This window comes from Suricata suricatta, chromosome 7 (genome assembly GCF_006229205.1).
Source record: "Suricata suricatta isolate VVHF042 chromosome 7, meerkat_22Aug2017_6uvM2_HiC, whole genome shotgun sequence".
Lineage (NCBI taxonomy): Eukaryota > Metazoa > Chordata > Mammalia > Carnivora > Herpestidae > Suricata > Suricata suricatta.
In genome coordinates, this window is record NC_043706.1 from 42664554 (window position 1) to 42690724 (window position 26171).

Sequence of the window (26171 nt, forward strand, 5' to 3'; positions counted from 1 at the left end):
TATGGGTATTTCGGGTATGTGCGTGCATGCGTGAGTTGCCTGTGTATATGGAACACCTATTTAAGTCTTTTGACCATTTTTAAAAGATGAAGTATCTATCTTTTCCTTATTGATTTATAGGCGTTCTTCTCATGTTTTAGTTCTAAGTCATCTAAAAACTATATGTATCGCAAATACCTCCTCCCCGTCTGAGCCTTTCCTGTTAACCCTCCTAACAGCGTAATCTGAGAAACAGATGCTCTTAATCTTAATGAATACTATGTACCCATCTTTAATTTGATGACAGTGTGCTTTGTGTTCTATGTAATAAAGTTTTTCCTACTTTGGGTTTCTTACAGTGCTTTAAACTAAAGAACAGTTGTGGGAGGTGTGTTTAAAGAGTGTTAGTACATCCAAAATGACCTTTCAGACCAGGATGGTCGAGGCATGACAGTAAGACATTCCCTTCGTCAGAGCCCAACTTCATGCCTTGCTCAAATTTCTGTTCCTTCACAAGATGGTTGCCAACCAGCTACCCGCTCTGCTCCTTTCAGTAAGAGCTCAGAGAAGTTAATCTTATCTGTTGGTAACTTTTTAGAAAGACTATTATAGGCTGAATTGCACTCTTCCACAATTACCACTCAAAAATAGCTAAGACAGACAACACAGAAATCATACCACACGGACAAGGAGTCATTCACCAGGTATATTTGAAGTCTAAGCTCTTTGAGCTATACACGTGCACAAATGATTCAGTTGGTGTAAATCTCCCCTCCCCCTCCATATTTAAACTCTTCAAACTTAAAATAGTGTTAAAGAGGTTTGCATAATGTGCGTCATGGAAATGCTGAGGCAATTCTGACTTTCACAGTGCAGGAGGCTCTGCTGAAGCCCTTCCAGGAGTCCTGCCCATTTCTTTTCTCCTGGGAGAAATCCCTCTTCCCCCAACCCCAAACCCAACCTAACGAAAGAAGTTCTTGATCTGAGACAGATTAACGTTAAAACTTTACAATAAATGTCACCAAGACTAACCAGTTAGGTCATACAGTCCACTGTGTTTTTCTTTTGTGTAACACTAAATGGTCATTTTAACTTTCGCTAAATTTGGCCGGAAATGACTGATGGTATCTGCTTTAAACCACTTAAAAATTATTTCCAAATAGTTTCCTCATCCAGATTTCCTTAGAACTTGCCTTCTGAAAATTCTGAATAGTTTAAATAAAGTCAAATGACCCTCAAGGGACTAAATGAGATTCAGGACAAAATGGCTGACTGCGGCAGCTCTCCGTGTCTCGGCAGCTCAGAAAATACTCCTTCCACTAGAGGGCAGCATTTCCCCACTCCTAAATCTAATCTTCCATTTGTTAAGGAAAAACCAAAAACCTCCACAGCAAAGGAAAGTCAAAGCATTTGCTTATTATACTCCTCAGATTTTATTTTTAAAAGGAGCCTTCTTTTTCTTATGGAAACTCAGGGTTTTACAAGCAATGCTGTCCTCAGTTTCACCTGTACTGTGTCCAGTACTATATTGCTATTTTCACAGTAGAACGGACTTTAATTTCTGAGTGATCAGTCTGTTTTAAGTTTCTGATGAAACTTAACATACACCTTAGTCAAAAACCACAACAATCCTTCCATAAGTTGGCTATGTTCTTGTTCTTGTGTGTTTCTCTGAGGCTTGGGTAATGAAAGTATCTCCCCACTCCATTGTAACTGGCATTTGCATCTAAAGTAATTCATTAAATGTACAGGAGTAGATGAGGCCTTGCACATATAGCAGAAGGTAATGGTTTTATAGGTGTATCTTCTGTAATGCACTTCGGGCTACAGAAATAGAAATATCACATGTGACGGAAACAAAGTCTTTGAGCAACATGGCCATTGCATGAGTAGGATTGGTGTACGTTTATCTATTATCCTTTCCTTTTTCAAATGCTCAATGGCTGCTACGTTCTGGCGAACTAGCTTCATCCAAATTGTCTACAATGGACACTTGCGTCCTTACTTTATTTAAAAACAAGTGTTCTTGATAGCAAAGATGTTGGCTAATCATTTATATATTGGCATGAGAAGTCTTGTGCCCTTTTGAAATTCAGCATTATCCATAATAGAGTATAATATTATCAGATTATCTGCATTAGTATATGAACGCATTCATAAGCAATGCACGTATTATGTTTTTAAGCAGCTAATGGCTGAACAATCACTAAATAAAAAACATCCAGATTTTAAAAGCACAGCTGAAACATTTTTACAAATATACAAAGAGAAAAAAACAATCATTCAGACACCATGAAACTTTTGTAATAAATAGGTTTGTCTGAAATCGGTCTCTATCACCCCGGACAAGCCTCCCCAGTGAGGCTGGGAAAGTTCTATACGGAAGTGGTGTTCAAAATCTACTGAGGAATATCTTTGGGGCCAAGCTCAGTGCCGCCTCCAGGAATTTTAACAGAGCTATGAAGTACTGACTCAAAATAGTGGATATACCCAGACGTTGTGAGCTGGATGATGCTAATAACTTTTCTAATCTAGGTAGGACATGGCTGGATGCTGATGGTCTGTGAGTTATAGTATATCCTTGAATCATGAAAATAAATGCTGGTGATCATGCATGTCCTGGGAATGTCGGGATGCAGAGGACTGAGTGAGACCAGAGAGGGATATCTCATGCAGTCAAAGTCAAGTTTACTTATGGTCCTACTTAAGTGGCCAGGAAGGAACAACGCACACACGTGAGGCCTGGGACTGACACAGGTCACAAACAACACAGGTGCTATTTGTTACTGATGTCTCTGGCTTGGAGCAACAGGGGAGAATGAAGATATAGGCTGTGCTGATTCTTTAATAAGAAAATACTACTTTTTTTCTAGAACCTTCTAAATAATGGATTATGCTTGATGGGTATGATATGATCAGGAAACATATCACCTTTTCCTAGCCCTTTTGTCCGAGAGGCTTGATTACAAGGAAGGAATCTCAAACAACCAAACACCCAGGGATTGAAAGGCAATTATTTTTTTTTCGACAAACAAACAACAGAGGGGAGAAAAAGCATGATAAAGAGGAGACAGATGTTCTTGTTGAGGCGGAGCAGTGAGCTCAGTTGGACACGGAGGGCGGCAGGCCGGGACGCCGGGTTTGGATGATTTTTGGCTTTGGGGAAGTCTTTGGATCCTCTTCGTCCTCTATGTCACTGTCACACACATGCACGACGACACTTGGGGTGGACTCAGTCCCTGCATGGAGCTCATACTTCTCTCCTGAAAAGCAAGAACAGTGGGGGTGATGAAGGAGAAGGGAGCTCAAAGCAGATGCTTTGGCAAGTTTTATTCTGGAAGTCAGAAGAAAGTTTCACAGTGTCTCCTGGATGTTCTCCAAGGAGGGCGGGGGCACTGGAAAATGGAGTGAGATCACTCTGTCCTTGTGTCCCTGTTCTACCACCTGTGAACCAGACAACCCTGAACGGGCCACTTGCCCTCTCGTAGCCTCAGCGTGCTCAACCGTGAACTTCCACACATGGTCCTAACTACACTCCTCGGGACCACAGTGATGACTGAGTGGGTCTGGTAGCCTGTTCTCAGTTTCTCCTATTTCCCGTCACTGTCGCTAACTGCTGAGTGACCTTGCGCCAATAGCTTCACCAGTTCACCTCCTGGACAGGCCAGTCTCTAGGGTCTCCTCCAGCTGCCCCAGGATGCTTGAAGAAGGCAGGCTCATCACTGGTCTGGGATTTGTGGTGGTCCCTGGGTGATGGGGTTAGATGACCGTCAAGGTCCCTTCAAGTTCGAAGTCTGTCCCTCTTGACTCGCTCATCTTATAGTCAGATCCCTGTAAGCTGACTGGCTTCCTGTTTTTGTTTTACCTCCGGAGGTATTAACCGAGCGTTCCCCATGGTCTAGCCTGTTGCCGGTGATAAGGGCACAGGCACAAGAGCACAGTTCTATGGCCACATGTAGACACAGCAAGTATCGGAAGATGGCATGGTAAGCACTAGTGTGGTCATACATGTTAAGGACTGTGGCACCAAACTGTAAGGAGAAAGTAACACCGAAAGGCTTCCTAGTGGAGGCAAGGATCCAGTAGGTCTACATGACAAGCAGGAGACCTCCAGGGGGTCTCTGTCTGCAGGCTTTTAACTTCTCAACTTAACTGTTGCCATACCCCTCTTCATCTTCTGACATCCCACCCTTCACTGTCCATCCTTCGCAATGGGGAAAAATCTAAAAACAAACAGCCACATCCTCAGACCTACTGATAAAGGAAATATTCAACTTTCATGTTCGTGGGCTCTGCCCCTCTGCTCCCAGGGAAGCTGTACTTAAACATTTACCAAGGTCAACATGACTCAGCAAAATCTCTAAAGCATGGCTGTATTTCTGCCCAGAGCACACACCTGAAGTCTGCTTTGTTAAACAACAACAACAACAACAACAACAACAACAACCACCCCTGGGTGGTGCAGTTGGTTAAGTGTCCGACGCTCGATCCCGGCTCATGTCACGATCTCACCATCTCACGGTTTGTGAGTTCAAGCCTTACCCTGGGCTCTGTGCTGATGGTGGGGAGCCTGCTTGAGATTCTGTCTCCTCTCTGTCCCTCCCCAGCTGGGCTCTCTCTCTCAAAATAAATAAATAAACTTAAAAAAATTAAAAACAAGACAAAACAACAACAAATCCTGAAAACCAAAAAGGAGCATTCCAAGCATAAGAAAAACAAAAAAACCTCCCCAGTTCCCATAAAGATCACAATCTTGCAAAGACTAAAACCATTAGGTAAAGTCTGTACCTGTCTGGAATGTCCTTGGTTGTGATGATTTGTCACTCTTCCTGTAAAAAGCTTAAAAAACCCCAACCCCAAATCTTCCTTTCCCAGAGCACTTTCTTCTTTGTAAAGAGTGTGTAGTCTGGGCAGCTGTCCTAACTTAGGCTCAGAGAAAACTTGAGGTGCCGGGGTGGCTCAGTTGGTTAAGCATCTGGCTTCAGCTCCAGTCATGATCTCGCAGTTCGTGGGTTCAAGCCCCGCATCAGGCTCTGTGCTGACAGCTAGCTCAGAGCCTGGAGCCTGCTTTGGATTCTGTATCCCCCTCTCTCTTTGATCCTTCCTTGCTCACACTGTCTCTCTCTGTCTCAAAAATAAATAAAGAACATAAAACATAAAAAAAAGGAAAGGAAACTCTCTTCCTTTCTCTTCAAAATTTTAGAAAAGGTTTGTTCAATTTTGTGTCCACACGACAAAAACAGCTACTTTTCTCCAGCCTGGGCTCCCTTCTCTTTGCGAGTTCCCCCAAACCTGCCCTTCCTCCAGAAGGACAGGCAGACACCACCCAGTCCAGGAGCCTTGCCTGTCACTCTCAATCTGTAACGGAAGTGTCCCTTCCGGACGACAGGCGCAGGGACAGTCAGTTCCGGTGCCGGGGTACTGTGTATGTGCTGCTGCAAATAGTTTGGGGAGCATTCATGGTGAAAACAGCACATGCTTACAAGGTACAGGTTTAAATTCTGGGCTCTGACATAAAGGGGGGAGGAGCACTATGGATGGAGCAGGTTCCAAGCTCTTCTAAGTGATGCTGGGAAGGATGTGAGTGCTCAGAGCCAGCTATTGTTATGGAGTGAATTACGTCCCTCCACGGAGATGTCTACGTCCTAAACCCCAGTACCTGTGACTATGACCTGATAGGTCCTTGGAGATGATTAAGTTAAAATGAGGCCGTTAGGGGGGATCCCTGATGCAGTATGATCGGTGTCCATAGGAGAGGGGGGAATCAGGCCGCGGGCACTGACAGCAGGAGGACCCCTGAGGACGCTCTGCTGCCATAGGCCAGGAGCTGCCCGAAGCGGGGAGGGGGGCCTGAACAGATCCTTCCCTAGCGCCGTCAGAGGGAGTGAGACCCTGCTGACACCTTGATCTAGAACTTGTAACTCCAGAGCTTGAGTCAACACGTTTTAAAACGTTTATTCATTTTTTTAATGTTTTATTTTATTTTTGAGAGAGAGAGAGAGAGAGAGAGAGAGAGAGCGAGCGAGCTAGTGAGCATGAGCAGGGGAAGGTCAGAGAGAGAGGGAGACACAGAATCCAAAGACAGGCTCCAGGTTCTGAGCTGTCAGCACAGAGCCCGATTCGGGGCTCAAACCCACGAACCATGAAATCATGACCTGAGCCAAAGTCGGACGCCTAACCTACTGAGCCACTCAGGCGCCCCTGTTTATTCATTTGAGAGAGAGAGAGAGAGAGAGAGAGAGAGAGAGAGAGAGAGGAGAGAGGATTTGAAGAGGGCTCTAGACTGACAGCAGAGAGCCCGACATGGGGCTCAAACTCATGAGCCAGCCATGCGATCATGACTGGGGCCAAAGTAGCAAGCTTAACTGACTGAGCCACCCAGTTTGTGGTTTTGTGGCAGCCTTGGCAAACCAGTCTAGCCTCATGGTGCCAAAGGTGTTCTCTTTCTGGTAAGTGTCAGAGAAGTCTTTGTTGGACCGCCCCTGACATCCTGGTGTGTAGAGCAAAGGCTTTCCTGGGTGAGGGCAAGGAATAGTTCACAAAAATGGAGTGTTTCAGCTCCAGGACTTTCCCGGTTAATGGCAGTAGCCAAGAGGGACAGAACTAGCCAGAGCCTCAGAAATAGGGCTCATAAAACCTCTATCATTGAAAGTCTAGACCTGGTGAAAGTGCAGGGAGAGAGAATGGTGTCAGCCAGTGTGAAACCTGGGGCAGCAGTGAGCGGGTGTGGACCAGTGTGGAATCAAGAGGGGACTGAGCCAAGACCAGGAGCAGAACCAGAGAAGAGATACTCGCCCGAGTCCAGCTTTGTTTCCCTGGTGGACAGTGGGCTTGGTCGGTGGCGCTTAGGGAGCCACGTGGTCATCCGCTCTGAAGTCGTCGTGATGCTTACACCTACAGCTCTGGTGTCCCCAGCAATGCCACGTCCAGCTTGTTTCATTGCGCTCCATTCTCCTTTTAAGTATTTTGTCATTTTAAGCCCCAAATCTCCAGGTAAAAGAACCACATGCTAAGGAGAGGAATCGATGTGACACAAGCTCTAGTGGATACGTTGCCTGAGGGGTTCTGGGCCAGGGGCGGGCAGACCCGGTGGGTGGCACCTTGGAGCAGGGCTTCTCAAACCCCTGACTGGATAGTGGCGGTGCTTGTTAAAAACAGGGGTGACCGCGGGGCGGCTGGGTGGCCGGGGCATCCGACTCCTGATCTCTGCTCGGGTCATGATGTCCCGGCTTCATGGGTTTGAGTCCCGCATTGGGCTCTGTGTGGGCAGCGCAGAGCCTGATTGGGTTTTTTCTCTCTCTCCCTCTCTCTCTGCCTGTCCCCCACTTGTGCTGTCTCTGTCTCTCTCAAAAGAAATACATTAACTTAAAAAAAAAACAGTTTACCAGTATGAGGATGCAATGCTGCCAATTGTGACTGAGTGACATTTCACACCTCCTTTGGTGCCCAGCGCTCTCTCCTCCTCCCTGTGCTTCTCGGTGTTTCAGGGCAGCACCGTTACGGGGTGGGGGGGTTCATGTGGCAGACTGGAGGCTGTGGTCTTGCCGGGGCACGGGCATGCACCTAGCGTGCCCCCTCGCTGTCTCCCTCCTGCATGCTGAGTTCTCACTGGAAAGTGGTAACTGCAGGGAGAGGGCAGGAGGGAGGGCCGCTGGGATGCATGACGGGAAAGGGGAAAGACATGGACTTAGCCGCTCAGCATCCCCACCCGCTGCCGGCACCACACATTCATCTGTGGTCTTCTTTCTCATCTCTGTTTTCTGGGGGGAACAGCAAGCTCCTCAGAGTGCCACAGTGAGCAGCGAGGAGGTCACTGTCGCCAAGCTTTCTGAAATGCCCTCTCTCCTTTGGAGATGCTTTGCAATTCTGACCGAGAGATGCCCTCCAACAAGAGACAGAGAAAGACATGAGTAAACAATTAAGGCAGATCTTTTTTGCATCCAGGATTTCTTCCAGGTTCTCGGGTTTGGAGGAGCGGCACTTCTCCAAGAAACACCAGTGGCTGCTGGAGGCCCTCGCATTGCTCTCCAGGCTCTGAGCTGTCAGCACAGAGCCCGACACGGGGCTGGAACCCATGGACCGGGAGATCATGACCTGAGCCGAAGTCGGCCGCTTAACCAATGGAGCCACCCAGGAGCCCCTATATTTATATTTATACTGTAGTAAAATATATATTTAATGAAGCTAGCCTTGTAATTAAGCCATTTGTTTGTGCTGGGTGGCATAAAGAACAGTTCTGTAAAGTACCTCTGGTTGTAATGTGTTTACCAGTTCTACCAGGAGCGCTTTCCTTTCAGGCCACGTGTGCGGGGGGTGCACTCGGGACGGGGCAGGAAGGCCCAGGGCGATGCTCGTGCAGGGCAGCTTTAGGTCGAGCTAACAGTCAGACTACTTGGTAGTAGAGAGGCTCTAGTGCTGTGATCTCATTAACTCTGACATTTCACTGTTCTATTTTTGGAAACTTTCTTACTATCAAAATCCAGCAAAGCTTAACAGCTGCGAAGAGCCCACACAATAAAACAGAAATGGCTTTGGTGGCGCTGGATTGAATTTTTCCTTATTTGGCTTCTCTTTCCCTTTGGGCTTCGGCTAATGTCTCTACCTTGAGGGCTGATGTTCATGCTGTCGGAAGCCCCCGGGGCCCTGGCCACTCTGGATGGCCCTGTGCTGCCACAGCACACTGAACACGGCGACATTTCTTTGAAAGGACAGCAGAGGGCCGCCTGTCATACTTCCTATCCTCAAGTTCTGTATTCAAACTGTCCTTTTCCCCACAGGCAGAGAGGAGGCCAGAACCAAAAGCTTCCAGAAAGTATGTCACGTGGGGGTTTTCCCCCTACCCCTGTTGAAATGAATTCCCAGCCAAGCACATGCAGAATCCTGTAGCACGTGGCCGAAAGTTTGTCCTTCAGGCCTTTGGAAGTGACATAGGCATGGCCACTCTTCTAAATAAATGCCAAATTCTGTTGCGGGTTTTCCCGAGTGGATGGAGATGGGTTGATGACAGGGTCCTGATTCCTGCAAGTCTGGAGGACGCGGAGTGCCCCTGGCTGCATCCCTGTGTGGGTGGGGGCGTGGGGGACGTAGGGACATGGTCTGGCACACGCACAGAGTGCGGTGGCGACCGCAGGTCCAAGTACCCCTGGAAGTTCTCCGTCACCCTGCCTCCTCTGGCTTATGGGCCAGGAGTTGGCCCCTTCTTGAATTCTCTATAGAATAATCAGTGTGACTACGCGCAGTGTCTACAAATCAGCATAATGCGATGTGTTAAGGGCAGGGGGATGGTGCAGGGCTATGTATCAGAGCAGAGCCGAGACCGTTCAGATTCCTGGTAAGAAAACTCCGAGATGGCAGGAAAGGGAAATCCTCCTGCGACTTGAGTGCCTCCTTGCACAAGTCCTTAACTGAGCTCTGCCAAGGACATAAAACCCCTGTCCCTGAGGCTTTCAAAGACCGCAGGGTCTAGCAGGCATGAGACTAGGGTTCGCGCTATGCCTCACATGGCTGCCATTTTGTCTCTGAAAGATTCTCTCTCTGGGACATCATGGGCTCCCACTTTCGGTCTCTATGAGATGCTACGTCCTCAGCCTGGTCTCACACCTGCATTTCTCTGGCCTTTGGGACATCTCTGCAAAAGTTTCCCACTCTTCTCCACACTCACATATCCACCATAGAATTATTTATGTTCCCTGTCAATCTATGTGTCCTCTCCGGCTATCACGTTTCTCTGGGAGGTTCCATCCATAGGTGCCAAGTCTGTAGAGCTGGTCATCCTGGAAGCTTCTCTGCCCTTCATCCACGGGAGGTGAGCCATCACATTGAGCATTACTCAATACTGCTCTGAAACATTACTCCATGAGCTCACTCGCTAACCCCCGCCTACAATGCCTGCACCCAGCCCTCACGACGTCCACCTGAGTGCTCTCAGCTGGCCACCCCACCCCAGCAACTAGCATCTGCTGCCAGATAAGCTTCTTTAAGCAACATTCAGAGGCGCCACCTCATTACGGACCAGCGATGTGATGCTGAGAGATGTTCTATATGCCTCAGTTTTCCTTATCTGCAAAATGGGAATAACCATCACATCACAATGCTATGAAATAAAGAAATAGTTGTCAGATGCTTTAAAGCCCTCCTGAGATGCGTGACAGGATTATTTAAGGTGATGTTGTGGTCAGTGGGGCTGCGAAACATAATTCCCCGTTTTCAATATGATGAACCAACCTAATCACACCACAAGACAGGTAAAGGATCAAGAAAGGAATAATTGCAAAGAGCTTTGACTCAGTTGAGTCACTGTTGTCAACAGCAGTAAGACGTGGACGGTGACCTGTCAGGTCACATAAAGGGGGACGGGTGTCATAAATTTTGACCCTCAAAATTAAATGATCTTTGTTCTTACTGCTCCCCCCTCTGCTCCCCGGTAAGTTTCTCTCCTTTTTCCTCTCTCCCCACCTTTTCCACGCTTGTGTTCTCACAAGAAGGAAAATCTTAAGTTGCTTTTTAAAGGAGCTCTCTTGTTTTTTTTTTTCTCTGAGATTGTGCGAATCACTTGTGTATAAGGCCTAGTTCTATCACCGTTTCTGTTACACATTCGTCGCTCCGTCTGGTGATGTTGAAGTGGTGGCCGTGGTGACAGCCATGGCCGCAGATGTATGTAAACGCTCGATAAATATGTTCCTGGGTTACGAAAGGCCCCAACCTTGTCCATTTATGATGTGCTTGGGCAATGTCCAGTACGCACTCACACATGAACTTGTCTCCTGTTGTTTAACGTGTGTAAGTTTTAGCTTTTCAGCTAAGCTGAAAACCAAGTAAGGGCGGGTATTACCCCATTTTCAGTGTGCGGGTGGTGCTAGGACATGGGAGGTGTCGCGGAAACTCACCATCTGCTTTAAACACAACTGTTTACTGCACCCTCACTAAATATCAGATGCAGCTCTAAGTCCTTCACATAAATTGGATATTTAATTATGACAACAGCTCTGTACTGTGGGTGTCGGCCAGTCTAGTCTATGCAGGAGGAAACGGAGATCACGGAGGAAGTAAATGGCAGAGCAGGGATTCAAACTCAGGCCTGCTGACCTCAAAGAATGCGCTCACAATCACTCCCCAGCACTGTCTATCCTGACTCCCACTGTGCTCCCACGTGACAAGAGACACTCTGTAAAGGAGCTGGGTTTAACTTTCACTTAAAAAAATTTTTTTTAAATGTTATTTTGAGAGAGAGTAAGCACATGCACTCAAAAGTGAAGAAGGTGCAGAGAGAGAGGGGAACAAAGGATCTGAAGCGGGCTCTGTGCTGAAAGCAGAGAGGCTGATGTGGGGCTCGAACCCATGAGCCATGAGATCATGATCTGAGTCAAAGCTGGATGGGTAACCAACTGAGTCACCCAGGCACCACCTAACTTTCGCTTTTAATATATTTTAAGGTTGGGGCGCCTGGGTGGCTCAGTCGGTTGAGCCTCCGGCTTCGGCTCAGGTCAGATCTCACGTTCGTGGGTTCGAGCCCCGCGTCAGGCTCTGTGCTGACAGCTAGCTCAGAGCCTGGAGCCTGCTTCCTGTTCTGTGTCTCCTTCTCTCTCTGCCCCTCCCCTCTCATGCTCTATCTCTCTCTGTATCAAAAATAAATAAAACATTAAAAAAATTAAAAAAATAATATATTTTAAGGCAACTTATAGTTTAGTGACTATTTGTTCTCTAGCTAAAAAGGAACTATTTATTCCTGCTGGATCTTGCCTCTTTGTTCTGGCCAATTGCTAGTTATTCTAGGCATGGTCTCCTTGACAATGAATCTCCTAAAATGATAACACTTGATCATTATAAAGAGAAAGGTATTATACATTATAAAGGGATTTGATTTACATCTCTTATGGCAGCTTTGGTCTCTGGGGAAAAATATCTTCTATGTTCCCTTCCAGATTTAATTTTATTTTCTTTCATATATTTTTTAATTTTTTAAATGTTTATTTATTATTGACAGAGAGAGACAGAGCATGAGCATGAGAGGGGCAGAGAGAGGGGGAGACACAAAATCTGAAGCAGGCTCCACGCTTTGAGCTGTCAGCACAGAGCCCGATGTGTGACTTGAACTTACAAACTGCGAGATTATGACTTGAGCCAAAGTCAGACATTTAACCAACTGAGCCACTCAGGTACCCCTATCATCTTTCATATTAAAGGTGAACTCTCAGTAGGCAGGTTAGTGTCATAGCAGACTGACTGTGTTTGGCAAAGATGGCCATCATATTTCTTGCTAAACATTACTCTTCAAGAACCTTGGCACTCATTCATGGAGGATTCTTCCCACTGTGGTCCCTACCCTCAAATTTGGATAGGACTTTATTTAAAAAATTTTTTTTAAACATTTATTCAGTTTTGAGAGACAGAGAGAGCAGAGCATGAGTGGGGGTGGGGGAAGAGAGAGAGAGAGGGAGACACCGAATCTGAAGCAGGATCCAGGCTCTGAGCTGTTAGCACAGAGCCTGACGTGGGGCTTGAACACACAGATGTCAAGATCAAGACCTGAGCCGAAGTTGGATGCGTAAGTGACTGAGCCACCCAGGCACCCCTGAGCCACCCAGGTACCCCTGGACAGGTCTTTATGACTGCCTTGACCAGTATTCTGCGGCAGAAGTAACCGGCGTGAGTCCTGAGTTAGGTCACAAGAATGTCGTGCCCTTCCACCTCGCTCAGTCAGGAAGGAACCTCGCCTCCACATTGTAAGGAAGCCCAAGCAGCCCATGAAGAGGCTTTCGTAGAGAGGAACCAGCAGCCCTGGTCCACAACCCGTCTGAGCTTTCAGCCGACAGCTCCACCGGCTTTCCAGGCCTGTGAGCAAACCATCTTGAAAGCTGGTTTGCTTGTCACCAACTAAGCTGCCCCAGCGACACTGCATGAGCTGTCCCCAAAGCCCTGCCTAAGCAGCAGATCTGTGAGCAAAGTAAGTGATGTAGTTTCAAGGCCTTCCTGTTGGGATAGTTGCAATTGAGAAGTCACTGGTTCACACTGTCTTTGTTCAGAAGCAAGCTAAGCCACTACAAGGGACTCGAAATTAATTGCCTGTGTTTTATCCTCTTTTCTCTGCTCAGCTGCTACATTAGACTGGATGCCACCCTAGTGTCTGTCCTTCCTGAGGGACGAGGCTCCATTAGCGTGCCACTCGGGACCTCTCTCTGTGGCTGCTCTCTCCCTCCCCTCCAGTGGAAGGGGAGTGCCAACTCTGGGGAAAAGAACTGCTCCTGCTCAGCTCACCCTCTCCACCGTTCCCTTAGGGTCATCCCTGCCTGCAAAGGTCCTGTGCCCCTCCCTGCTCTGGGCCAAGTGCCAAGGCCCCCAGAGGAGACCCGGCCCTGTGGGGGCGGTCTGCAGCAGGCACCCAGAGCTTCACTCTGGAGTCAAGGTAAGGAAGCCTGGGCCAGTGCTCACCTTGGCCAGGTTCTCAGCCTCTGTATTTCATCTGAAACAAAGCTGGCATGATTCATCTCATCTGTCTTACTCTTATCGACCCTTCAATGAGTTCTCAACCCAGTAGGGAAGACGGAGGCATCTGTTATTAATCTGCTGAATTTTAAGAATGGATGATGGCTTATCAAGGCCAGAGCTAAGAGCATTTCCAACAGGACCCTGGAACATAGATAGAACCATGCAGGGTGCTGAGCACTGAATTTTAGTTTAAATGAGGAATGCTTTATATTTCAGTGAGATGAGGAACAGGGATTCTAATATTAAAATACTTTTAGGGTTGGGGCACCTGGTGACTCAGTTGGTTAAGTGTCTGACTTCGGTTCAGGTCATGATCTCACAGTTTTTGGGTCTGAGCCCCGCATCGGGCTCTGTGCTGACAGCTCAGAGCCTGGAGCCTGCTTCAGATTCTGTGTCTCCCTTTCTCTCTGCCCCTCCCCACTCATGCTCTGTCTCTCTCTGTCTCAAAAATAAATAAAACATGAAAAAAAATTAAAAAATACTTTTAGGCTTATCTTATTTAAAAGACACTGCAAACCCCCCTCCCCAGTATTTTTTACCATGAATGTACTATTTTCAAGAGGAAATCGGAGCATCAGTTCTGATCTATGCAACAAGTAATGTGAAATTTCTATGGGTTAGTTTTACTGAGCATGCTGCCTATTGGTGGGACTCAAAACAGGGACTATGGGAAGAGTTCAGCATAATTTGAAATATGCTTCATAGGTGTTCACACTTAGGGGCGCCTGAATGATTTGGTTAAGCATCCAACTCTTGCTTTTGGCTCAGGTTGATGATCTCACAGTTTGTGCGTTCAAGCCCTGAATCAGGTTCTGTACTGACAGAACGCAGCTTGCTTGGGATTCTCTTATTCCTTCTCTCTCTCTGACCCTACCTTTCTCATGTGTTATCTCTCTAAAATAAAATAAACTTTAACAACAACAACAAAAAAGGTATTCACACTTAGATTTCCTTTCCTTTCACGTTTCAGGTTTAGGACTTAACTTTGGCAGGGTGGGGAAGGTGAACAAGGTTGCCAGGCCCTGGTATAGCTCTTCCTTGTCAACAGCAGTGACTGAGGCTGCTGGCCCCGCTGTAGCTCTCAGAGGACGGGGGTAAGGGGCAGGACAGCCACTTGCAGGAAGCCGGCGTGAGGCCACTTGCACTTCCTTTCCTCCACCAAGACACGGGCTGCTGTCTGAAGTCACCGTGTCTTTTAACCCTCCCTCAATCCTCGTAGGGCTAATGCTGGTTTGATTTGGGGCCACACATGTTCCTTAACAGAAGGAGGAGTTATAGTGAAAAACATCAGGAAGTTTCCAAAAGCTATACCACCCTCCCCCCGACTCCCCATATGTGATTATTAGTATTTCTGAGTTCTCTACCAGCTTTCTTGTCTTCCTCTATTTTACCAAGGGGAAGCAAAGAAAGCGTATGCATGTGCGAGTGCGCCTGCTCATGCGTCAGGAAGGGGGAGGGGCGTCACTTCTCTGGACAGCTCCCCCCTCTCACCCCTTTTCTGTCTGCTCCACACTGGTACCTCTGACCCCTTCCTAGGCACTCCTTGCCTCTGCGTCTTTCTCCTATTGGAGAACCACCTGATAAATACTGCAGAAGTGTAAATAGTATGATTCTCAAACAAGGTTGCTAAGCTCCCAGTGGTGTCTGGAAATGCAATAGGGATTTTTTTGGTTAATTTTCTATTTTTTGGTTTTCACAGGAACTGGGTTGGTTGTGGATACTGGCATTTAGTAGGTGAGGCTCCAAAATGCTAAATGGACTGCAGTGTGGAGGACCGTCAGTTCCAAAATATCACAGATTTCACATGAAGCAACATTGAGCTTAGAGCTTAATGTAGGGACTTACATTTTAATAAAAGGCTAAGATATGATTTAAAAATCAAGAGGCCAAAAACAGGTAACACACACGGAACATTCACTGTGTCCTGTGCTGGCCATATAGATTCATACGGGTTATCTCATTTGATGCCTGCCACAGTCTGGTTTTACCATTGAGGAGGTACAGAGAAATGACACTTTCTCAAGGTCACACAGCTAATAAAAGGTGGTGCTTGGATTTAAACTCACATCCCAAGTTGGAGTCATCATTGTCAAGGAAGAGAAATATCTTTCTTCATGTTGGAGCCTCGCTGACAGCTACAAAAATAGAAGAGGTGGTATTCCAGGGTGGAGTGGCTTCCTGGGGACTTTTAAAATCACAGCTGTCTATTTACAAGCTCAATCTGGGAGTGGAGAAAGAACTCATTTTCTAAGTAGAAATGGAAAAAGGAGTCCCAATTAAAAGCAATATTCCAGGGAGGAAGAAACATTGCAGGGAGAGAAGTCCTTTGTGATTTTTTTCTCTCTCCGATACCTCTGTGTTTCCATGAGCTCACATCTCATTTTGATAGATTCCACAGAAAAATGGTGTAGGTGGTCCTGTGGGTGGGGTCAAATCATTGAATAGCAACTGTGTCCCTGGTCCTTTGGGCAGCAGCTCTCTCTGTTAAAGACTGCCCTCGAAGCTTGGGAGGCAAAGACTGTAAAGCAAAGCACAGACCGACCCAAGCCCATGGAGCGTTCAGAGAACAAGGCCGTGTAAATAGCAACCACGACCACCACAAAGGAGAGGCACATTGTTCTTACTGGCCGAGAGACACTATTCCAAGTGCTTTACGTACTTGAATTCATGTAATGGCACAGGAAACATCCGTCAGAGGATGCCCTGCAAAACAGGACTCTGCTCTGAGCAGAATGATCATAGCACCCACCATGGATTTGATGGTTGCTATGTGCCAGGAACTGGGTGGGGTACCTCATGTATATTAATTATTCCATCTTCACAATGACCTTGCAGGTTGTCCAATAATCGCCGTTAAAAAATAAAGAGGGGCAGAGAAGTGAAGTAAATTGCTCAATGTTCACCTCAAACAAGTGGAGCTAGGATTCCAATCCAGGCGTGCCGAGGCCAAACCATGACCACATGTTGCCTGCACACGGGTCTGGTATGAGTTTCTGTCAGGAGACTATTATCCACAGAGGTGACTGGAATTCTTCCTCCTTACCTCCCATCCTCAGTCCCGACCCACATCAACACAGGAAAGCAGAAAGGGTCCTTGGTAAAGGGGGGTAGGAGGAGAGGGAGAGAAGGGCTGGGGAAGAAAGGGAGAAGGACAGACGACACTTCTGTAGTTTTGTTATAAGAGGTGTTCTAGTTTAATAAGAGAGAGTTTGTTTATCTTTTGGGGGTTTCCCTTTAAAACTGGATGGGGGTGTGTGTGTATTTTCATTTCCTCCTGAGTCATATAGGACCTAAAGTACTTCTTGGCAACAACTGATTGTCTGAGGACCTGAATTAATGGTTGGGTCAAGGAAGTGGAATCTTACATGGAAGGTCTGGACAAGAAAGACCAAAGAAACCATGGAGGGAGCAGGGTTGGGACGCCTGTGAGGTGGGGCTCATCCACACAGGTGAGAGAAAAGTAGCCATAGAAGGAAGGGAAGAGATGCTTGGTCAGAGAGGTATGAGGTTTTCCTCTCTGGGAAGAACCATCCCGTTTGACCTTTGCTGATATTAGGGGACTGGCTAAGGGCATAGCTCTAGGGATGGTCAGGTGTCTTTTCTATTGTTCTACAATGTACCTATTTTACCCACGAAGGAAGAAAAAGAAGCATTTTATATTGCTACTCGTCAGTGATTAATAATAATTGTGGGGCGCCTGGGTGACTCAGTCAGTTAAGCAGACAATTCTTGATTTCGGCTCAGGTCATGATCTCACAGTTACCGGGGTCGAGCCCTGTGTTGGGTTCTGTGCTGGCAGTGCCCAGAGCTTGCTTGGGATTCTCTCTCTTTCTCAAAAATAAATAAATAAACTTTAAAAAGAACATTAAAGTAATTGTGGAGTACATGCTGAGAAGAAATGCTTTTCAAACATTTATTTTTCCAGGGAAAATTCTTTGAAAGGAGATGGAAAATTCTGAGCATGTGGTCCAGTATCATAAATCTGAGTGCCTGGGGTGGGGGTGAGGTGTGAGGGGAGGGGATGACAGAGGAGACAGCGGACCAGAAACCCTGCAGCATGACTGTTGTATTTGCTTTTTGTATCTGTGATCAGGAAGTAGCAGTTGTTGAACAAGGACTGAGGCTTATGTAATAGTCCCAGATGCACCCAGAATACAGGTGTTTATTTACATTTAAAAAATAGAATTTGCTCTACCTTTGAATCAATGAGTTCCTTATAAGTTACATGAATTAATGAAATATATTTTCCATGTAGAGGAAACGCTATAGACTAAGCAGCAAACCAGCAAAACTGCTTTACTATGGCATGTTTTGATGGAGAAGAATTTGGAAAAGAAGAAAAAAAAAAGGCTAAATATAGCATATGTTCCCAACTTGAAACTTGGGCACCATTTTAAGCCCTGCTCTGCAGTTAACTAAAATTGATCTCCCTAACAAGATCTAAAAATAGCAGGAGGAAAAAAAGGAACAGACAATGACTTTTCATATCGTTTCCTGCAGGCATTTTCAGTGACAATGAACATGACCTTCCAGAGCCATCCTAGAGAGCAGAATAAAGGCTGGCATTTCACATCTCGCTGCTGATTTACCACCCATTTAGTACATTGTAACATCTTTGTGTTTCCATTTTTGCTGATTGGTATAGAAAAGCTGTCTCGCTGGGCTGGGTTTTTGTGTTTCCTATTTTGCTTTATATCTGAAAAGACGGTACTCTTTCTGGAGTCGGGAATGATAGGTATTATAAAATAAACCAAAATAAATATTCAATTCATCTTCTTGGTCGAAGCCCACCTTCTTTTGTCTAGATGATTGTTCGATGACGGGCTTCTCTAAATCACCAGGAGGAGTAATGTAAATGTAGAGGGCCTTGTTTGATCGAGATGGTAAGTGTCCTTTACGCAGAGCAGAGGAAGGTAAATCCGTATCGGCCTGTCCCAGAGGCCGGGAGAGAAAAGCACATAATGGACCTTAGAGGCCTGACGTAGTGCGTGTGTTGTAGAGTTGCCAAGAAACCCAGAAACAAAATGCGGAGGAACGAATGGTGTAAGTTGTTTCACATTTGTAAAACTCCCTTTTGCAACACTCTTGAGTTTCTTCTAGAGAAATTAATTTTACCATTCCAGAGACTGCTTTGGTTTCTCACACGTTTCAGTCCCAGGACAAATTCTTTCAGCTTCTCACCAGTGGCAGAGGCACCTGTTTCAACTTCTCAGTTGTGTAGCTTTGGGCCAGCTACTTACCCGCTCTGCGCCTCACATTCCCCAGCTGTATAAATGAGGAGAAGAACAATTCCTGTCTCACAGACCCGCTGTGGGCATTAAATGAGATAATATAGGAAGGTGTTTAGACAGTGCCTGGCCTGTAGTAAGCCCTGATATATGTTTTAACCGTTATTTCTATTTAACATGTTTTTCCTAATTTATCTATTTTACTTACGTTGGGTCAAAAACAGAACATAGTCTTGGGGACAAGAGTTAAGAAGGTTTGAAATTGTGCCTCTCCCATTTTCCTGATATAAACCTGTTCTCACTGCCATGAACAGAACCAGACTTACTTCTCCAGGGTGATGTGGCCCTCGTGCCTTAAGAGGTGTCGTAATAGTCTGTTAAGGATTTCAAAGGAATCCCCCAGGCTTGGGTTTGATCATGGTTCCACTGTAATTGCACTCACCACGCTTATTTCAGGAGCCTGTCTGGAAGTTCAGGGAGTGTGAGCTGGCCCTCTCTGGAAGAGGATCATCAGTGTTCTTTTCCTGAAGAAGGAAAGGGGACACCATGTGGCCCCTGCCTGTTGGAGCTTCCACGAAAGGGTCTTGGTAATGTCCATCCTTGCTTTTCAGGGTGGCCAGACGTGCTAGAGTACCCACTGAGGTGGGATCCTGAACTTGGGTGCCATCTTGCCCTGGATCCGGGCTCCATGATGCTCTTTCTTCAGGACTAATTCTTCCTGGCAGCTTCGGATTTCCACAGCTCTTCTCAGTCAGTCAGCTCTTCCAGGTTTGTGGGTTGGTCACCCTTCTGAGGCAAACCCAGTCCTCTGACCCTCTGAGTTGCTATGTCTGCTCCCATTCTGCTGTGTTTCCAAGCTCCCGGAACAGAGGCAGCCATCCCTTCATGTGGAATGAGTTATCATTTGTTACTGAGATGATTCTGCCAAAGGATTAAAAATGAATCTCACGAAATCATTTTTTCTCCCAAACGGAAGTGCTAGAAGTCCTCTCCTTGGAGAAAACATTAATTTAGTGTTGCCTGATGCAGTCTGGCGAAGCCACAAGAAAGCAACAATTTGCCAGTGAAGGAATTATCTCTAGGCAGGCTAATGGCTCTGATTTAGTCACTCATTCATGCATGCATTCATTCATTCAATATTTATTGAGCATCAACGAGTACAAGGTGCTTTCAGGCGCTGGGAGTACCAGAATGAATAAAACATGCTCTCCCCCCTCAGAAAGTAAGGAAGATGGTTAGCCAATGATAGAAAATTACCAGAGGGAGGGAGCATTTGTGCCGAGTGCCAAGAGGAGACTGAAGACGCAAGTCTTTGGCCAGCACCTCGTGAGGTGGGGGACAGAGATGGGCACGGGAGGGACGCAGGGTGTGGCTGTTCTCCTTCACAGGAGCAGCGAATAGGGCGACCAGGGGCCCGGGCATCTAACATAACCTCTGTGATATTTTCAACTCAGTCGTTGGCTCCAGATCATCCATCTGTGTGGAGCGAAGAAGCTTCAAGGACACAGGGAAAGGACAAATGGGTAACTAAATAAAGAGAAGCAGACTCAAACTGCTGGCAAAGAATGCAGAGAGAGCTAGCCCAGAAAATATATCCGAACAGCAGCTGTTCTAGGGACATGGTACCAGTCATCCCTAAAAAAGCAGAAGACCCTCAGTATTCACCCTTACACACACAGTGCACAGGCCTTCATTTGCACACTCGCTGGACCCGGTTTGGCTTTCTGAGAGTCACAGTGGCATAAAGATAATTGCCGATTCGGGGTCAGGATAAATGTTCTGCCGGCTTCACAGCAGACTAGGCCTGACGTCTGCTGAGGCCACCAGTACCTCAATAAAAGGCCATGGATCTGGCCACGTGGTGGAGTCAGGAGAGTCAGGTTGGACACTTGTCTCTGCCACCACCCAGCTGTGTAACCTTGGGTAAATTCGTTCACCTCTCTACAGCTTAGTGTTCTCATCTGTAAAATGGGGGTATTAATAACTGCTCTCAGGGTACCTAGGTGGCTCCATGGGTTAAGGGTCCTACTTCAGCTCAGGTCATGTCTCATGGTTCATGGGTTTGAGCCCCGTGTTGGGCTCTGTGCTGACAGCTCAGAGCCTGGAGCCTGCTTCGAAATCTATGTCTCCCTCTCTCTCTGCACCTCCGCTGCTCATACTCTGTCTCTTAAAAATAAATAAACATTGAAAAAATTAAGAAATTTAAAAAAAATTTTTAAATTTATTTTTCAGAGACAGAGAGAGACAGCGAGAGCAGGGGAGGATCAGAGAGAGAGGAAGATACAGAATCTGAAGCAGGCTCCAGTCTCTGAGCTGTCAGCACCGAGCCCGATGCAGGGCTCAAACCCACGAACCGTGAGATCATGACCTGAGCCAAAGTCGGATGCTTAACCGACTGAGCCACCCAGGCACCCCAGCATTGAAAAAATTTAAAAAAAATTGCTCTCTCTGTGCAGAGCACTTCAGAGTACTTTTACTTGGTAAAGGGAAAGTCAAGCCCCGAGGTTAGCAGCACAACTCAGGTAAAAGGGATGCATTTTAAACAACTATTGATAAGTTATTCACAACTCTATAAAGAACCCCCTTTTTTTTTCTCTGCCTTTTTAAGACTATTTCATTCCTGAGGTGCCTGGGTGGCTCAGTCAGTTAAGCATCCGACTTTGGCTCAGGTCATGATCTTGCGACTTGTGGGTTCAAGCCCCGCATGAGGTTCTGTGCTGACAGCTCAGAGCCTGGAGCCTGCTTTGGATTCTGTGTTTCCCACCCTTCTCTCTCTGCCCCTCCCCCACTCACGTTCTGCCTGTCTCTCTCTCTCTCAAAAATGAATAAACATTAAAAAAATTTTCTTAAGACCATTTCATTCCTCCTGCCTCCCTCCTCTGTGCCAGGCGATGTAAGCACCCCTTCTGAGGCCTGACTCCCACGCCATCCATTTCTTCTGCTCCCATCAGCCCCAGCTCTCACCTGTCCCTGGCAGTGTCTTCCAGACTGGAGACTCAGCACCACGAGCCAGCGAGAGTATCCAAGACTTGCCCTTATCTTATCTTTGCATCCAGCTTTGTGAACATTAACCACAAATGAATTTCTTTTCCAATTTTGGATAAAACATGATTTGAATTTACTGGATTACCGGCTCCAAGTGAGTGGACCTGGGGCCAGCTGGGATCTGATGGGCAGAAAGTCTGACTTCGCTGGGCCTCCCTTGTACAACAGTGACGTAGGAAGATCTCTGCCTGGGAACCTGGCTCTGTCCCCGGCCCGAGGTTTCCCCCCTGTAAAACGCAGGTTGGCTGACCCCTAGGTCCTCCAGCCAAGGCCTCAGTGGTTCTCTGAAGCTCCACTTACTGACATTCAAACAACTGTACAAGGTGTGCAAATGCGTTCTTGTCAGTATCTGGGCATGAGCATCAGGCTGGCAGCTCCAAGTACCGTGGCTCCCATGGGTGCATCTAGGGGGGTGCCTGCCTGCTTCTGGAGAGTCCTGAGTTACTGTGGGACAGGTCTGCATGAGATTTGACGTGAGAAGACTCAACTTGTTTCACATACTCTCCATGTACCCGCGTCACAGCCTCGGCTCTTTGCATGGGAAGTGCATTAGCTCAGGATTCCTGTATACGGACCAGGCTTTCAAAGAAATAACAATTCATGAATACCTCTCTTATTATTACATTGCTTCTTTTATCAGTTCATCTTAGTTAGGCACTTAACTGATTCTCATGGTGGCTCTTTAAGGATGGAACCGATGGCCATGGCCGTTGTAGAGGCCCCAAGAAGCTGAGTGACTTGGTGTTAATTAGAAAGAAAGCCCAGGGGGTGCCTGGGTGGCTCTGTCCTTTGAGCATCTGACTTCGGCTCTGGTCATGATGTCACAGTTTGTGAGTTTGAGCCCCGTGTCAGTCTCTGCGCTGACAGCTCAGAGCCTGGAGCCTGCTTCAGATTCTGTCTCCTTCTCTCTCTGCCCTTCCCCTGCTCCTGTTCTGTCTCTCAAAAAATAAATAAACATTAAAAAAGTAAAAAAAAAAAAAAAAAAAAAAGAACAAAACCCCAGGGAGCTTGCTCTTGGGAGTGCCATAATTTAGTTTTTGGGCCATACACGGGACAGCCAGTTTTCTCTGCAGCGAGAGCTTATTGCTCAAGTCATCCTCATCCTAATCTGAGAACCCACTGGGGTGACCTCTGTTCCTGGTCTGCCTGGAAATTTCAGGGTTTAGCACTGAAAGTTCCCCGGAACCCGTCAGCACTGAGCAAACCAGAACAGTGGGTCACTCTAATACCCAGGGTCTTCAAATTTCAGTCTCTGCAAGAATCATCACGTGTGACAAATAAAACTGCAAACTTCTGGGGTGCGCAGTTCTGGTCCAAGTGCTTCCCTGAGACACTAAGGAATACTGGTGGGCACTTGTTACAGGTCTGTCATCGCTGGTATCTGTCCCTTGGTTACCAGTGGTTTTGATACTGATAGGCATCTCAGAATCCCCTGGGGAGCTTTTTAGAAATACTGATACTGAACTTGACCCAAGTCAATGAAATCAGAGTCTCTTAGGGTACAGTCAGGGCATTGGGATTATATTTTTAAAGCCCCCTCTCACATCAGGTGACCGACTCACAGAGCAGACACAATGGGCACTAATTACCCTCGGACCCGCGGTGCCCCAACTCTCAGCTGTACGTGGTTTCAGCCCCTGCACTTTCCACCATGTCCCCTCCTGCTATAATACATGAAAAATACTGTCCACCGAGAAAAGAAGCTGAACCAAAAACCAAAAAAAAAAAAAAAATTCCCCAAAAGCATTTCTTTGGAGTCTCAGAGCTGTGGCAACCCACAGAATGCCCCTGGCCCCAGGGAACAAAAGTCAAGCATTTTTAAAGACAAAAAGGAATGCTTGTATATGTTGTTTACAGAGGATTCTGGTGGGTGTTGGTGGCAGAGAGTCTTGGCCGAATAGAATGGGTTGTTAAGGTTGTCACTAAGCAAACCCTCTTCCTATGTTAAGTTGCAGGCTGAGTTCTTGGAGTCTGTGGTTTGGCCCAAAAGTTCAGGGTCCCACCGTGTGAGGATGTGCATAAGGCCCATCGCCTGGGTGGGTCTCCCAGCTCCATTTTCAAACCCCTTGACATAAGCAATCCCATTTCACTTCACCTTTCTTAATACTTTAGGGTATTTTTCCAGGATGGTGACAATGTCTACTGAAAGTGAGGACAGTATCACTTGGGTACAAAACGTACAGGAATCCTGGGCATGTGCATAGGAGATATGTATAAGACTGTTAACTGTAGCTTTAAAAAATGTTTTATTTTTGAGGGAGAGAAAGAGGGGCAGACAGAGGGAAACAGAGGATCTGAAGCATTCCCTGTGCTGACAGCAGCAAGCCCGACGTGCGGCTCGAACTCATGAACCAAAGATCATGGCCTAAACTGAAGTTGGACACTTAACCGACTGAACCACCCAGCTGCCCTCACTGTAGCTTTGATTGTAATGACAAGAAACTGGAAACAGTCTAAATGCCCAACTCAGGAGACAGGATGAATAAAGCATGATGGCATATCCACCCAATGGGGTACTGTACTGCAGGGAATGAGAGACTCTGAACCTCCTCTACCAACACTGGAATGAAGGGACTGTAAGATTTTTTTTTAAGTCAGAAGCTGTTGTGATCGAGTTCTTGGGGACCAAGAGACTTCACTTTGGCAGGAAGACTGTCTTGTTTCAGAGGGTTCCTGGACTTTTCTAGGGCAGCAGTAAAAGAAGTTTGCATAGCATAGAAGCCTGTGCCAGCCGATAGAGTTAATTTTGCCTCTTCTGAGAAAACAAACAACTTCTCACGGTACAGGAATTAGGTAGCTCCTTCCAACCTTAAAGTATCTGCATTGCAATGCAGAAGGTGCACGACAGGCATTTTAGCACCGGTTCCTGAACTGCAGTTAAACAGGGACAAAGGATGCTGCCTCCCCATCCCTCAGCCCGCTCGCTGTCCACACAGCGCAATAAACCCATTAGCAATGCACATGTTACCAAGAGCCCTGGATTTCAAGGCTGTTAATCTTGTTTGGCTTTTCTAGGTTGCTGACAGTGTTTATTTTGCAAAGGGGTCTCAGAGTGTACCTGGTCCTAGTTTGGCCACGGCATAGAGGAGGTCGTAGTTGAGGACTGGTGTGGCGTCACTGATGGGCTGCCAGCCCACGGGAGGCGACGCCGGAGGCGAGATGAGGAATTGTTTGGCGGGCTGTGGCGGAGCCAAATGCAGCTTGTCACCATCTGTCTCTGGAGTCTGAACCTTTCAAACAGAGGAGAAATGAAGACGCATTATTCATTAGGGCCTCAGATGTGGCGTGTTGGTACACGAAGATGCAGAGTCACATTTTGAGCCTGTGACAAATGATCCAGTGAACCAGGTTATAATAATAATCACTACTTACCACACACCATATGCTCGGTTATCTTGTTTCATCCTTAAAACAGTGGCTCTCAACTTTCAGTGTGCATCATAATTACCTGGGCGGCTTACTAATGCACAGATTGTGGAGACCCACTCCTGGAGTTTCTGATTCAGAAGAGCTGGGGTGGGGTCTGGAAATCTGCATTGCTAACAAGTTCCCAACTAAGGCTGAAGTTGCTGGTCCCCAGACTCATCACTGCCTCCGGTCTTCCCTCTTTTTTATCCTTTTATCCCCCTCTCATTTTTTAATTGAGCTGATATTCACATAATATGAAATTAACCATTAAAGTAAACAATCAGTGGCATTTAGTACGTTTCCAGTGTTGTGCAATCACTACCTTTACCTACATTCAAAGCATTTTTTTAATGTTTATTTATTTTTGAAGAGAGAGACAGACAGACAGGCAGAAGGCAAGCAGGGGAGGGGCAGAGAGAGAGAGAGAGAGAGAGAGAGAGAGAGAGACACAGAATCCAAAGCAGGCTCCAGACTCTGAGCTGTCAGCACAAAGCCCAATGCGGGGCTCTAAATCACAAACTGTAATATCATGACCTGAGCCGAAGCTGGATGGTAACCTACTGGGCACCTGGGTGGTGCCCCCAAAGCACTTTTTTTTAAGTTTATTTATTTGGAGAAAGACAGAGGCAGTGTGAGTGGGGGAGGGGCAGAAAGAGACGGGACAGCGAATCCAAAGCATTTTTATTGCCTCAAGGAAACCCTGTACCCATTAAACAACTACTATCATTTTTGCCTCTAGTCAGACCCTGGCAACCACCAATATACTTTCTGTCTCTAGGGATTTACCTATTCTGAATATTTCACATTAATGGAATCATAAAATGTGACCTTTTTGTGTCTGGCTTCTTTTACTGAGCATAATGTTTTGAAGGTTCATCCATGTGGTCGCATGTGTCAATGCTTCATTCCTTTTTCTGGTTTATTAACATTCCAATGAAACATGGACCACAGTCTTTATGTCTATACATTCCCTGACGGACATTTGGAATGTTCTACCTTTTGGGTAGTCACAGTACTACTCTATAT

At 46.6% G+C, this 26171-nt stretch overlaps 1 protein-coding gene across 3 annotated transcripts in view; it reads right to left on the reverse strand.

Annotated features, from left to right (window-relative positions):
• Positions 1-671: 671 nt before the first annotated feature.
• Positions 672-26171, reverse strand: part of RCAN2 (regulator of calcineurin 2) — a 231459-nt gene continuing 205959 nt past the window's right edge. For all 3 annotated transcript variants that reach the window (XM_029944561.1, XM_029944562.1, XM_029944563.1), the window contains exons 3-4: positions 24796-24967; positions 672-3242 (exon numbers count right to left, since the gene is read on the reverse strand). In XM_029944561.1, the coding sequence (XP_029800421.1) occupies positions 3082-3242; positions 24796-24967 (333 nt within the window). In that variant the 3' untranslated portion in view covers positions 672-3081. The remainder of the gene's footprint in view (positions 3243-24795; positions 24968-26171) is intronic.